Source organism: Alligator sinensis, unplaced genomic scaffold (assembly GCF_000455745.1).
Source record: "Alligator sinensis unplaced genomic scaffold, ASM45574v1 scaffold250_1, whole genome shotgun sequence".
NCBI lineage: Eukaryota > Metazoa > Chordata > Crocodylia > Alligatoridae > Alligator > Alligator sinensis.
The window spans coordinates 290,793-304,225 of record NW_005841888.1 but is presented as its reverse complement, the minus strand read 5'-3'; the positions used below and the strand labels follow the sequence as shown (position 1 = coordinate 304,225).

Sequence of the window (13,433 nt, the reverse complement as noted above, 5' to 3'; positions counted from 1 at the left end):
CTCCGGGGGCGGCCTCCCGGCCACAGCCCGCCGTGCGCCCCCGAAAGCCTCGGACCACTCCCGGCCCGCACAACAGTGTCCTTTCTCAAGTGGAGCACTGTAAATAAGTCAAAACCTAGATGTTTCTCAAAGTTTCTACAAATCAATACCTTGCAAGAATATATATATTGGACTACAGCTTTTCTGTGGAGAGACTACACTTTGCAAAATGCGCTTGACTACTAATATTACATGAGAGAGCAAGAAAAATGTAAATCCAGTACACTATTTATGCCATTCTCCTAAAAAATATCCTCGTGGGATCTATTAGTGGGATAGTTAAATACAAGTGCTAACATCTCTTTCTGCTTAAACTGCAGGATGGAATATCATCTCTGTTGAGCATGACTAACTACTATGAGGTATAAATAACAGCTAAAATTCCTGAACAGACGTTATATGTATAGTACAATGAAGAGAGAGGCTGTGTAACAGTGTACATTTGTTCTATAATATATGTAACCAGGGAAGCTGTGGCTGTTTGCAGCTTTGATCTTCTTCAAACTCCTGATTGGGGCAAAATGTGAACCTTTGATTCATTTTGATATTTGGGTGCTCACCATTGAGAGTAGGTAGTTCATAATCTATCCCACAAACAACAAGGCTTTAGCTATCAAAATAAGAGCCTGTCTGCCTCCTATTACTACCGGATGTAGATTATTCATGGTATTAAGTTTATAGGACATGTCATAAAGGTTATAGGACCAGATCCAATCCAACCTATTAAACATGTAAGTGGACTTGGAAGTGTGCTTCTGTTCTCCCCCAAACATTTATTAACACATCTAACTTTTGTAACACATCATATTGTCGTTAAGACATGAGTCACAAAAAGTAATGACAAGGAAAAGGACCCACCCACCTTCTGTAGGACTTGAGCAGGTGGAATAGAACTGCATATAGGAGCCGAAGTCCCACTTGCATGCCTAATGGATTCTAGTGGACTAGAATCTGGCCTTAGAGTCTGCACAATGGTCATTACTATGAAAACTGAAAGTATTTCATTCAATATAGATTAAGGATGTATTTGACTGGTGTTTTAGGTTGACTGTTCATATGTAGCTTTAACGGACTGCTGGATATGGACAGACAGATATAGCATGTATGTATAATAGGAATTAAATTGGGGCAGTTTATTGTGGCATAGAAGCAGATGCACAAAACAGTTGTACTGAATGAAAACCTGCCCCCCCCCGGGTGAATTCCTGTACCCTGTGTTTGCCAAACTATATTCCTGGTTTTATATTCTGCTGTATTCTAGTCCTTCTTGTGCTGGCTTAGTTTACAGCATCATTAAATATTTATTTTAAAAAATACTTTGAGGTTACCAACCTTGTTGCCTTGGGAATTGAAATACATTCTAGTAACCCTTGCATTGCCAGCTTGCCGAAAGCATACCAGTTGCTGTGGTCTCGTCCACTCAAACATTCGAACACTGCCATCTTGGGCTCCTGTAAGATCTGGGGTGGGGGTGGGGGGGAGGGAAGAGAGGGGTGCAGTAAAGAAAGGAAGAAATATGTAGGCGATTATCAAATCAACAGGAGAACATTGTAAGATTTACTGTTTGTCCATTTGATGAAGAATATTTAACATGATAAATAGCAATTTACTTACAATATTGATGGACTGGATGTGAAGCCATTCTCTTAACATTATTCAGATTTCTTTTAATGAGCTTCATAGAAAAGAAAAATGGGACATTCAATTTCTAAACTTCTAAAATCAAACAGTGTTTGGATTAATTTTGAAAATATAAAAGGCTACTGTATGACAAATGGACTGCCTTTGGGTCCCCAACCTTAGAGACTGAACATCATGTTCTTATCTAATTAGTTTCAGGTGCAACACAGTAACTAAGCACCTCAGTTTAGAAAAGGACTCCTTTTTTTAGAGCAGCATTAAAGTATGTACTAATGTCCCAGTGAAGTCAATGGGACTTAAAAGAGTACTTAAGGACATGCTTCTAATCTAGTACCTGAAAACAAGAGTTTAAAATGGTATTTTCCTTAAGAAGGGAAAAAAAAAAAACACCAAAAAATTAGAGGTCTTATTAAGGAACAGAAAGCAAAAGCTCCCAGAGAAAAACAACATACTTCTAATATTATTTTAGACTTCAAAATTTAAATTTAGGAACATGGCAGATTCAGGTAATTGTTCTAAAAATAATTTCACAAGTTCTTTTTCAGTAGGGGGTTGGAAAGGATTCCATATTTTTTCTTATTCAATGTTTAATAAAAAAATAAGATTTTTGTGCCTGTACAAAATTATTAATGTAAGGGAAAATATTTAATTGGTTGAGCATCTTTTGCCAGCTCATAGTATTTATGGCCCTCTCATGAAAGGCACTGAAAGGATGCTTCTAATATTGTTGGCCTTGGTATTAAATATTAACAATATCATAAAAAATGAAATACATACTACACCAGCTCCAGTGCTCGTTTGTCCACTGCCTAACCAGGGCATAGACGAAGATGGCTGAATCTGACTCACTCCAAAAGATGATGCAGTAGACTGAGTGAGTGTTGTGGTAGACCCACGGAAGTCAATGTCATCTGAACTGTAAAAAGATAGCAGTGTTATTCTTTTGAACTGAAATACCGTGCTGTTTACAATAGTACCTGCTTAATGCTTTGCTAAAATTCTGGGAGTTAAAACGGCAACAGGAGGAGTGTCAATTAATAATTTCTGCACTTTATTATAGGACCAGGCAAAAATGAATGGCCATACCTGATTCTTACCAAGTTAAATTTATAGTAACTTAGTTCAGTTGGGTTTTTGCAGGAATATGTGGCTGTAATAGGACACATGCTAAACACTCCTACACCTTTGTCAAGTACTGTGAGATTCATGGATGAAGAATATATAGCAGCAATAATAAAAAGAACATGAACCTTCTGGACTACGGGTACCAGTGTGTAATTTCAAAGTGAAACATTACTTTAATATAATTGCAAAGAAAGAAAAACTCACCTCTTGGATTCTCTGTCGTATTCCTCCCCAATCCATATAAATGACTGAGCAGCCAGTAGAGCTGAAATATCAAGCTCTTGTACATCATGTGTGGACGCTAAAACAATTTCATTGTTGTTTGCCTATGCAGTACAAATAGACCGTTCATTGTAGTTTAAATTTTAGATTAAACAACAATGTATTATATCTATTAGTAATAATGTTTATGGCTTTTACCTTATTTACAGCAAATGCCATTATCATATCAGACTCTTTGTGAATGATTTTTGCTTTCCCCCCTGGGTAGCCGAGATCTGCTTCAACCTACAAAATATTCATCAGTGAGTTTTAATTGATAGGTAAATTGCTTACGTAGTGTTATGTACAGACTGCAAAGTCTGTAAGTCATGCAAAAAAGTTCAGTGGCCTCAGTACTGGTTAGGAAGCTAAACTTTAGACATCTTGTCTTCTTTGTTCTAAAAGCCAGAAGGTTTGTGTGTTTGAAAATCAAAGCATAAATGCATGTGTAACAGAATTTACAAGGTGTTTGCTCACATCCCAGTTATGGAACATCCAAAATTAATGCCCTGGTTAAGCCTGTTGCACAGAGACTACACAGAACACAGAACTTCTGTTAGTCATATTAGAGAAAGAAAAGCCAGTCCCACAGAACTTTTAAGAATGTGCTAAAGGTTTGGGAGAAGCGGTACTACCTTGCTTTTGTCATCTTCTGCTACGCAGTTTTGTTTGACCTGCTCCGCACGATCTTCTACAGACTACATAACACCACACAGTCACCAACACAACACACATGCACAAACAAATATAAAAAAAAGAATGAAACATTCCACACTAGATTTAAAAAGGCCACCCTGTCAGTAAGTGATGACAAATGTATTTGTAACTTCTTATAAAAAGGCACAGAAACTACGACAGGAATCTAAACGAACTCAGTTAAAATGTAATGCCTCCTAGATGAACACAGAATGTATGGTATAAGCAAATAAACAGGAGCAATACACACACAAACTCCAGACTTACAGGAATTTAAGATAAATAGTGTACTTGTTTTGATTTTTAGTTATATATCAAGAGTTTAATTTTAATTACAACTCATTTCAGTTGTAACTATTGTACTGCTCATAAAACCCATATTATATATTATTATATAATATTATTTGGTATATGTATATATTACACATGCATATATACATATGCGCACATTTAAATAAAGCAGTTTCTGATTTAAATGTATGTGTTATATGAAGCCACAGAGAGCGTTTCCTGTTAACCTATACATTATTCATTTAGAAAGTTAAAATGTGTTTAAATATATTGATTATTTGTAAGCCGACTTATGCCTTGTTACAAACCTTTATTTCAGTTTGGGTTATACTTCAATAAATAGCATGCTATCATTCAGATTTAAAAACACTGCTGAAGTGAAAGTTGAAATGCCAACCAAAATGAAAAAAGAGAAATAAAAATAAGAGATATTTAAAAGATCAAGGAAAGTTGGTTTTAAAAAACTTCAAACTCTATTATTATTTCCTTTTTTTTACCTCACTTTGCTTTCTTTTCTTAGTGAATATATATCTAATGAAGGTCTCTTGAAGAAGCTCTTGTTTCACAAGAAAATGCCATAATCTCTTAGCTGGAAGTGCTGAATAATCTTTTGATCTGAAAGAAAAAAAAAAAAAAAGCATTTTCACATAGAAAACTTGGATAAAAGAAAATTGAATCCAAATCAATTTAAAACACAATTCAAAGTGAAACAAAGTCATGATCTGCAGGCTTTGTATGCAATCCAAGACAAATCTGTTTGTTTTTTTTTAAAATTACATGACAGAGCATTAGTGAATTCTAAAGGACTGAGGCAATAACTTGATTTGCCTGATTCACATTTACCAAAGTTCTGAGTTCTAAGAATCAATCTCATATTGCAGTTATAGATAGTAGTGCTGTGCGAAGCTTCAGTCGCTGATTCGATTTGATGGAGATTTGTTGGCCTGAACCTCCAAATCTAAATCGAATCAGGAGACCCTTTAATCTCTCTGAATTGAACTGGAAGCCTCCGAATCATTTTGGAAAGATTCCACGATTCGGACATAGGCACAGCTTTATAGGCTCGTGAATACTGAGATGGTGGGGCGGATGGAGCATCCCACAGGATTGCAGCCCCCCTGCACACTCAGCTAATAGCTAGAGCTATGCAAAGCTTTGGGTGCTGATTCGATTTAGAGGAGATTTGGCCTGATTCGGCGGCTTAATCTCTGAATCCAAATTGAATTGGGACACCAATAAAAAGGTCCAAATCGATTCGAAGCTCTATGAATCAAGTCGGAAAAGATTCGGAGAGCTCGATTTGGAGATTCGGGCAGTCCCCACTTGCTGCCGTAGAGAGCTGGACCCAGACTCTATGCCAGTAAGTAGGGGCAGAGGGGAAGGCTGAAGGAGGGGGCCATGGGGGGACCCCCGCCAGGCCCCATCCTCTGCCTGCGCACCCAGTCCCCTTGAGCACCCCCCTGACTCAAAAAAAAAAAAAAAAAAAAAAAAAACGAAAGAAAGAAAGAAAGAGCTGGGATACTGAGGCTGGGCGGGGCAGCCATTGACAGGGCTTAGAGAGCAGGCGGGGGATGGGGCCTGTTTGATTCAGAGATTTGGCCGATTTGGCACCAGCCTAATCTCCAAATCAGATTCGGCTGAATTGATTTGGGACAGTGATTCGAATCACTGTCCCCTGAATTGGCCAAATCCGAAGTGAATACTAGCTGCTTTGCACAGGCCTAGTTATAACATCAGGATCGCACAAATAAACCCATAGAATAGTTTTATGCTTTTCTCCCAGAACACAAAATACCTTTTCAGGATTTTAATTAGCTCACATGCGACTCCAAATGAAGTGAATGCTACAGATTTTAAACAGATGCTATACAAACGGGAATGCATGTTTATAGCATTAGAAAGGACACTGAACTGAAGTCTTATGGCAGCATCAGCCATACAGATCCCAAGTAGTATGACAGCATAGATCTCATGCAGTCTCCGCAAAATTCTCAAACTATTTTTAAATTCATTTTGGCTCAGATCTGCCATGGACTTCCGCTGAAGTAGGAGCTTGCAAGATCAAGGCATTACATGAAGCTAATATAGTTCCAATGGACCTCAATTCTAATTCTTCTCTGTCTTGTAATTCATTGGCGTTATAATTTTTTTAATTCTGACCTTTCAGTTTTTTCTTTTTCTTCTTCTTCTTCTTTCCCTTCCCTAACTTATTAGTGTCTGTCACTAATAAATGAAAGTTGTCTTTGTCTTTTTAAAGATAACATCTGTAAAAATTAAACATACATCATCCTTAAAAATAAGTCTGATATAGTGCTAAATGAATGAAGGTGCAATTGGAAGACTTTTGCAGTAAGATTGTTTGGCTTAGCCATGTTGACAACTTCCTTTAATAGAATTAAAAATGTCTTGCATAACCACAACTGTTTCTTCATTAATGTTATACTAAAGGCTGCAAAATAAGTCTTCCCTAGTAGCTCTTACTTGAAAGGTGTGTTTTCAGGCTCAAGCATTGCTTTGTTGCGCAGTATAGCTGGTCCAGCTCCTACCGCAAGGTCAGTGGGATAGGTATTGATGTAGTTTGGTGGTGGGCCTTCAAACTGGTCCATTCTCTCCTGAAGGAACTGTTCCCAGTTTTCCAAATTTTTAATCACAGCAATACCCAATGGCGATGTAACAGGCAAATCTGAAAAGCAGTGTAAAACATCTTTTAATTCCAATGCAAGTAAGTGAAGGTTATGGAGAAGTACAAAGATAATATTAAAAAGAATTATTTTCTTCCTTGTATTTAGCAACCCACAGTAGAATTTGTTCAGATACAAAAAAAATTAGAATGCCATTGCTGACAATTAAACAAACATAAGTATATGTGTTTTATGTACTTTAGCAGAACATAAAGAGAAATGCAATCTCTTACTAAATAGATGCATTAAAAACCTCTGAAATAAAATATACACTTCTACTTGTTACCAACTGCAAAGTTAAAACTTACGCATAAGGACAAATTTATACATTGTGTAGGACAATGATCTTTGTTAACAGAAAGTATAGAGAAATACAAAATGTAAGGCAAAATTTAACTCACCAGAGAATTCCAAACCAACAACGGGAAAAAAGGACTTAATGTTGTGCAGAGCTAGTTTTACCATTGCCAAATGTAAGAGAGCCCAGCTGCATGAAAAGAATGGTTTCAATGGTAATTCAGTCATAGCTTGTGCCACCAAACCGCATATGTAGATAAGGCAAGAATTTACAAACACAATGAAGAGTGCTTAGAGGGCTTTGAAAATTAACAACGATGGAGAGTAAAAGCTCTAAATATTTGTTTTAAGTCTCTCTCTCTGGGAGTTCCTTACTGGCAACCAGAGGATCTCTCTCTTTTCCAAACCCCAGATCATGGTACTCCACCTCTCTAGAAGAGAAAACCTAGAAAGTTCTCATTGTGTTTAAGAATGGGACCTCTGCAAGGTCAGGAATTAAATGGGAGCTCCCAAACTACCAATTACAATGCAACTTACAAAGCTTTCTATAAATTTGAAGAAGCCATGTAGTGGATATGGTGTTCACAAAATAAGACTCGATATAAATGTCTCTATATAATAGAATACAGTAACTATGCATACTGCTTATTAGATTTAAAAAGACAGATTTATACAATTTAGAAAGAAGGACTTTTTATTTTCTTTAATTTTCATAATGCTTACAACCTATGCTCTTGTATCATTTTTTCTAGCAACTTTTTCCTTTTTAAATTTCCTACTTGATCCCATACATAAATTAATTCAATACATTAAATAAAAATCATACTTCCAGTAGGACTCTAATCCAGTAGGACTCTAGCACTAGCATCAGGGGAACCCATAATGACTGTCTCCATGCCAGATCAAGGTTACAAGTGAAAATGCATGGCAAAAAAGACACAACTCCATTACCTGAAATTTCAATACTAAGGTATAAGTTAATACAACTTCTAATCCAGTAGTTAAAACTTTTCAGGCCAAATGCTGATCTAAGGCCTTTACAACTACCCCCTTTTAATACTGTTTCCATATAGGTATTGGATATAAATAGTTTCTAATTTCAGAAAAGAAGCCTTATATCTTCTTTTAAAGAGACAAAAAACCTGTAACATGGATTTTTTGTTAACTAAAGTGTCATTTCAACTAACCTGTAAGCATTAGCATCTTTGTGTTCCTGGATCTGTGCATCAGAAAGGAAAGCATCTTCATCTTCTTCCTCACTATGAATGCTTTCATCTGAATCATATATAAAACCACTGTCTGATAAAGGAAGAAATGGCTGCAAATTAAGATAAAATCTGTTATAAAAATAGCTGTCAATAGCTGTCAGTATTTTAATATCTGCCTTACAATTTAGATACTGACAGAGATGTATATCAACCTGCTTTTACTACTCAGGGTATGTATACTGAGTGGTATGTCTAGAAAGCACAATGTGGTGCCGTGTAGAGGTACCAGGGGCATTTCCAAAGAGGTTCATCTCAAGAGAGTTAATTAGCCCAGGTGAAGTGCCATGAAAACTGTACTTCTTTCAGTCCCTGAAGTAGCTCAGGTACCTGTGCAAGCCCTACATTTTACCAGGCACACCTGCCCTTAGTGGTTAAGCAGCTTGATATGTTAATCTGATAAAACAGTTCCACAGAAAAACAAGCATTAGAAAGAAAAAAAAAGGTCATCTCCACTATTTTAAAGTGAGATAGGAATAGGATAGGATAGGAATGAAGATAGATGTTTTGGAAGTTATATGGTGCATTTGTAGCCTTTTCAGCTTTCTGTGGAGACAGCAACCTGCATATGTATTCATTAAAGGATGCTGTAAGAAACTTTAATGAAAGAAAACTTCTTCAATGTTATTTTTCTTCTTTAAAACCTAAAAAAAGAGGGAAAAAAGGAAAACTTTCTACATCAAATATGTATTTATACTGCTAAAATGAGAGATTCTTTTGATAGCATCATGTTCAACACACAAAACACTTTACCTTTGCCATAAAATAGTCCCACATACTGAGTTCTGGAGGAATGAATTTTTCTTTGTAAGATGGTCTTTCTACAGGCACAGGTGGAGGTACAATGCTATCTTTTACTGGCCTTCCTGGCACTAGCATTCTCATATTAAATCGACGACGATGCTTATCCATTTCTTCTGAAGGAACTGGGGGTGCTACATTGAAAAAATGTAAGGAGATAAATTTAATATTTTATCTTCAGAAACTGAAGAATTCTAGAATTTAAATTAAAGGATTATTAATAAATGAAACTATTAATATACAATTTTTAAACAAAACCACAAATTCTGGTTAAAAATTGGGGGTAAAAATGTGATACATTTAAATTCAAAGTTAAACTACATTTCATATACTAATCCTTATCCTTAGTAAATACAATTATATAATGAGTGACAATAAGCCCACAGACATATGCAGGCAAAAATATTTTTATTATCTGGAGCAGGATTCCAAGAACTCAGGATTTAAACTAGCAATTCCTTAGCTGAAAAGTTTTATTTTCTTTAAGGATACCTGGAATTCTATGGAAAATATTTTTTCAAAAAACAGAAACAATGTATATAATTTCAATAATTTGTATACATTGTCATATAATTATATAAAAATGCATTTAAGAAAATATAGTTACTGTTAAACTGTCCTGTGTTTATTTAAAAATGTCTTTAACCTGGCATTTGTCTTCTCATATGCACAATGAAAATGGATTTTGGCTTTTTAAGTAATATCAGACAGGCATCAATGAAGAATACATTTACTTTAACGAAGCCAGTGGTTAAAAAATAAAGGTTTCTTTTAAAGCACAACTAACATTCATCTACACTGCAAATCTTTACACACCTTCATTACTGTTGAAACATCAGGAAAACAAATCCTCTCTCAAATGAAACCTTTTAGGCATCTATACATGTGCAGTGAGTCTGCTCCAATGCACTGTAATTACAGTGAATCAGAGCAAACTTGATTTGATTAATCGAGTCTGCTGGAGTGTGGTAATTACTGCGCTTCAGCAGACTTGAGCGTCATGTGCATCAGTGTCCCCATGCTGAAAAATGGCAGCAGGGGCAGTTTAAAACTCATTCAATAAGCTTTAGTTAAAGCGCCCCCACCACCATTTTTCAGGGCAGGGACGCTGATACACTCTGGGTGCTTTAATTAGAGAGGCTCCTGGAGCTACTCTAATTAAAGTGCCCTTTCCAATTCTTGGAGCACATGTATAAATGCCCTTTATGATTATTCACTTATGTTAGTGATATTCAGCAACTTGCCAAAATCAAAGTTATTGTGAGAATGATTTTTTTGGATATTATGTTCACTTTAATCTTGCAGTTCAGAAGGTTTACTTGACAAGCATGATCAATGGCACACTTCTGCACCATTTGGTTTAGAAACTGATTATATTTAACTGTACAGCTTGATTTTAATTTGTTTATACTACAAATGTGAAAAGCATATTGCCTGTTTAAGCTTTGCATAAAAGAAGTTTCAAGGCCAACAATTATTTGTGACCCTTGGCCAAACAGGTTTTAATCCAGCTAACTGCATGTTTAATACACATCTGCATTACTCAAGATCACTATCACAATTGGTGCTCTGTTGAGTAGTCTCAAGGCAGGAATGAGACTTCAATGTTTTTCTGTGCGTTTGGCACAATAGCTGGCAAAAAGATGCCTGGATCTTGGTTGGGGCCCCTGATTGAGCCCATTGTGGAACTGTGTTACTTTGCTATTCTCTTGCTAACTTCTTTTTTAGTCATCACAGCACCCCTTGGAAAATGCAGGTCTCGTAGTTTTCACTCTGTTGCCAAGAACTCAGAAATACCGCATCTATGGATTTCTATTCAAAATATTGAAAATCTCTGGGTTTATCTTGTGAATCAAGTTTGCACATCTAATAGTGCAGACATTGTGTGCTACCTGGATGCACAAAACCCCCGAAAGACGCTCAAGGCACCCCAGGGTGCCATGTTACACTGGTTGAGAATCACTGCTTTACAGGCAACCTGAATTTCAGATTTCCTAACTTTTGGGAACTTGTTTTGTAACCTTTGTGGTCTTATATTTTTTTGATGTAATCATATTTTCATTCTCTCTCTCATCCTCCCTCCCCACCTTTCTTCTGTACAGGTTTCCTGTCCGAATTAGAGCTTAGATGCAAGTAACTGACAGTTCTACCGTCTTGTTTTCTGGTAGGTGGAGCCATATATTTTTCAAAACTGTACATTTTTCATCTACTTAGTAGCCTGAACAGAAGGCAAGAAAACTGCAGTATTTCCCTGTCCTATGAAGCAGACCATGTTTAATATCTAATATGAATTTAAAAAACATGAAGGGAATAATTAGCTTGCTTCAGAAACTGATACATAGTAAGAAATATGAATACAAACCTTTTCCCTCAAAGCATCTGAGTGCAAATTATTTATCACAGTTTTACTTTTTCTATAGTTTGTAAATTTAAGTGCAAAATTTTTTTATTCAAGAGAGGGTAATACCACGTAAAATGGGTCTTATTCATAAAACAAAGAAGTTCATGCCACATGCCACTGATTTTGGAGCATCATTGATGGAAAATAGACACAGCAATCAGCACACAAGTAGCTCACCACATTCCTGGGAGAAATTTTCTGTGTCAGAGGCAGCAGCAATTTCCTTGCTACCTGATAAAGTACCCTGGTGTGATGACTGACGACTTGTTAACTGTATTTTACTTTCTGCCTTGCTGTCTAAGGACTCTGTTTTACCTGAATTAGATATATTAGAAAACTTGTTATTCATGGTCTGTTAATGTTAGGAGGGAATGATGTTGAAGGAAAAATGCATGTATCTTACATGATGACGAGACTTAAATATTTAAACAATGGCCAAAGTAGCTTTCCTGACCATTAAAAGAGATCAAGATTAGAGTCCAATAGCTAGCTCCAACTCAAGTATTCTAGTAGTAGTAAAATATTTGCATCAGTTCTCAGGAGATGAACAGTAACTTTGTTGGTTTTCATAATTTACTAAGAAAACTTTACTTTTACACCATAAAACATTCTAAAGTTTAGCTGCAAAATGCAGCTGTTAAGTCTCTAAAAATATACACTGGACCAGCAGTGATGCATAGCAGAATATGATTAGCTAAATATTATTCTGCTAGTGCAAAACCCATATTTTTCTAGAATGGCTGTATTAGGAATCCTGGAAATCTACCTCTTATAGCCAATTTAAGTTTTTAGGGCTTCAAAAACCTGCCTCAATAAATTTGCCATATTCATGCAGATAAAAAAAAATTACCAGAAAAAGTTTAGACTTTACTGTGGGAACAGCTCAAGAACTGATTTTGAGGGACTAAAACAGTGTAAAAGTTAGTCAAATACAAGGACCCCATATGTCCAAAAATACACTGGAACAGGTTTTGCTGAATTAGGGATTTGTTCTTCAGTATTAGGGGAGGGGGGTTCAGGACGAGTGGTTGCTCCTCAAGGGAGCAATCCTGGATGCGCAAGCGAAGTCTATCCCGTCTGGAAGGAAAGGAAGCAAAAGGGCACAGCAGCCCCCTTGGCTCTCCAGGGAACTAGCGAACCTCCTGTGTCTTAAAAAGAAGACCTACAAAGGATGGAGGACTGGAACCACCACCAAGGAGGAATACTCTCTCTGCTCTAGTCCAGACCTGCAGGGAGCGAACCAGGAAAGCCAAGGCTGCGATGGAACTCCAGCTAGCTACAAATATCAAGGACAATAAAAAGTCCTATTTGAGATATGTGGGGAGCCGGAGGAAAAGCAAGGGCAACACTGGACCCCTGCTAAACCAGATGGGACAACTGACAACCGATGTCCATGAAAAAGCAAACTTGCTAAATGGGTACTTTGCGTCAGTTTTTCACCAGTCCCATAGGACACCCCTGCCCACTGTGTGTCAGGGATGCCCAGGTGAAAGAGATTCCTTACCCTCCATTGAAGCTGACCTCGTGAAGGAACACCTTGACAGGCTGGACACCTTCAAGTCAGCCGGCCCAAACAGTTTACACCCAAGGGTACTCAAGGAGCTGGCAAGCATCATAGCTCAGTCCCTGGCACAGATCTTTGAGAACTCCTGGCACTCTGGTGAAGTGCCCGAAGACTGGAAGAAGGCCAAAGTCATGCCTATCTTCAAGAAAGGGAGGAAAGTAGATCCAGCAAACTACAGGCCCATCAGCCTGACCTCTATCCTGGGGAAGGTCTTGGAAAAGATTATCAAAAAGGCCATCCTTAACAGGCTAGCTGACAGCAATATCCTGAGGGATACCCAGCATGGGTTTGTTGCAGGTAGGTCTTGCTTGACCAATCTCATTTCCTTTTACGACCAGGTGATCTATCACCTGGACAAGGGGGAAGAGATT

General features: G+C 37.2%; 1 protein-coding gene across 9 annotated transcripts in view; it reads right to left on the bottom strand.

Annotated features, from left to right (window-relative positions):
• Positions 1–13,433, bottom strand: part of DMXL2 (Dmx like 2) — a 90,911-nt gene that overhangs the window by 14,087 nt on the left and 63,391 nt on the right. For 7 of the 9 annotated variants that reach the window (XR_003092652.1, XM_025197014.1, XM_014517050.2 and 4 more), the window contains 11 exons: positions 9,050–9,231; positions 8,219–8,349; positions 7,136–7,221; positions 6,535–6,736; positions 4,551–4,668; positions 3,702–3,764; positions 3,226–3,312; positions 3,010–3,131; positions 2,458–2,596; positions 1,654–1,714; positions 1,372–1,499 (listed from right to left, as the gene is read on the bottom strand). Coding sequence is in view for 8 of the 9 variants with exons in the window: in XM_025197014.1 (XP_025052799.1) it covers positions 1,372–1,499; positions 1,654–1,714; positions 2,458–2,596; positions 3,010–3,131; positions 3,226–3,312; positions 3,702–3,764; positions 4,551–4,668; positions 6,535–6,736; positions 7,136–7,221; positions 8,219–8,349; positions 9,050–9,231 (1,319 nt within the window). In the remaining variant the exon portion in view is untranslated. The remainder of the gene's footprint in view (positions 1–1,371; positions 1,500–1,653; positions 1,715–2,457; positions 2,597–3,009; positions 3,132–3,225; positions 3,313–3,701; positions 3,765–4,550; positions 4,669–6,534; positions 6,737–7,135; positions 7,222–8,218; positions 8,350–9,049; positions 9,232–13,433) is intronic. The other 2 variants (XM_025197015.1, XM_025197018.1) reach the window with 2 other exon arrangements.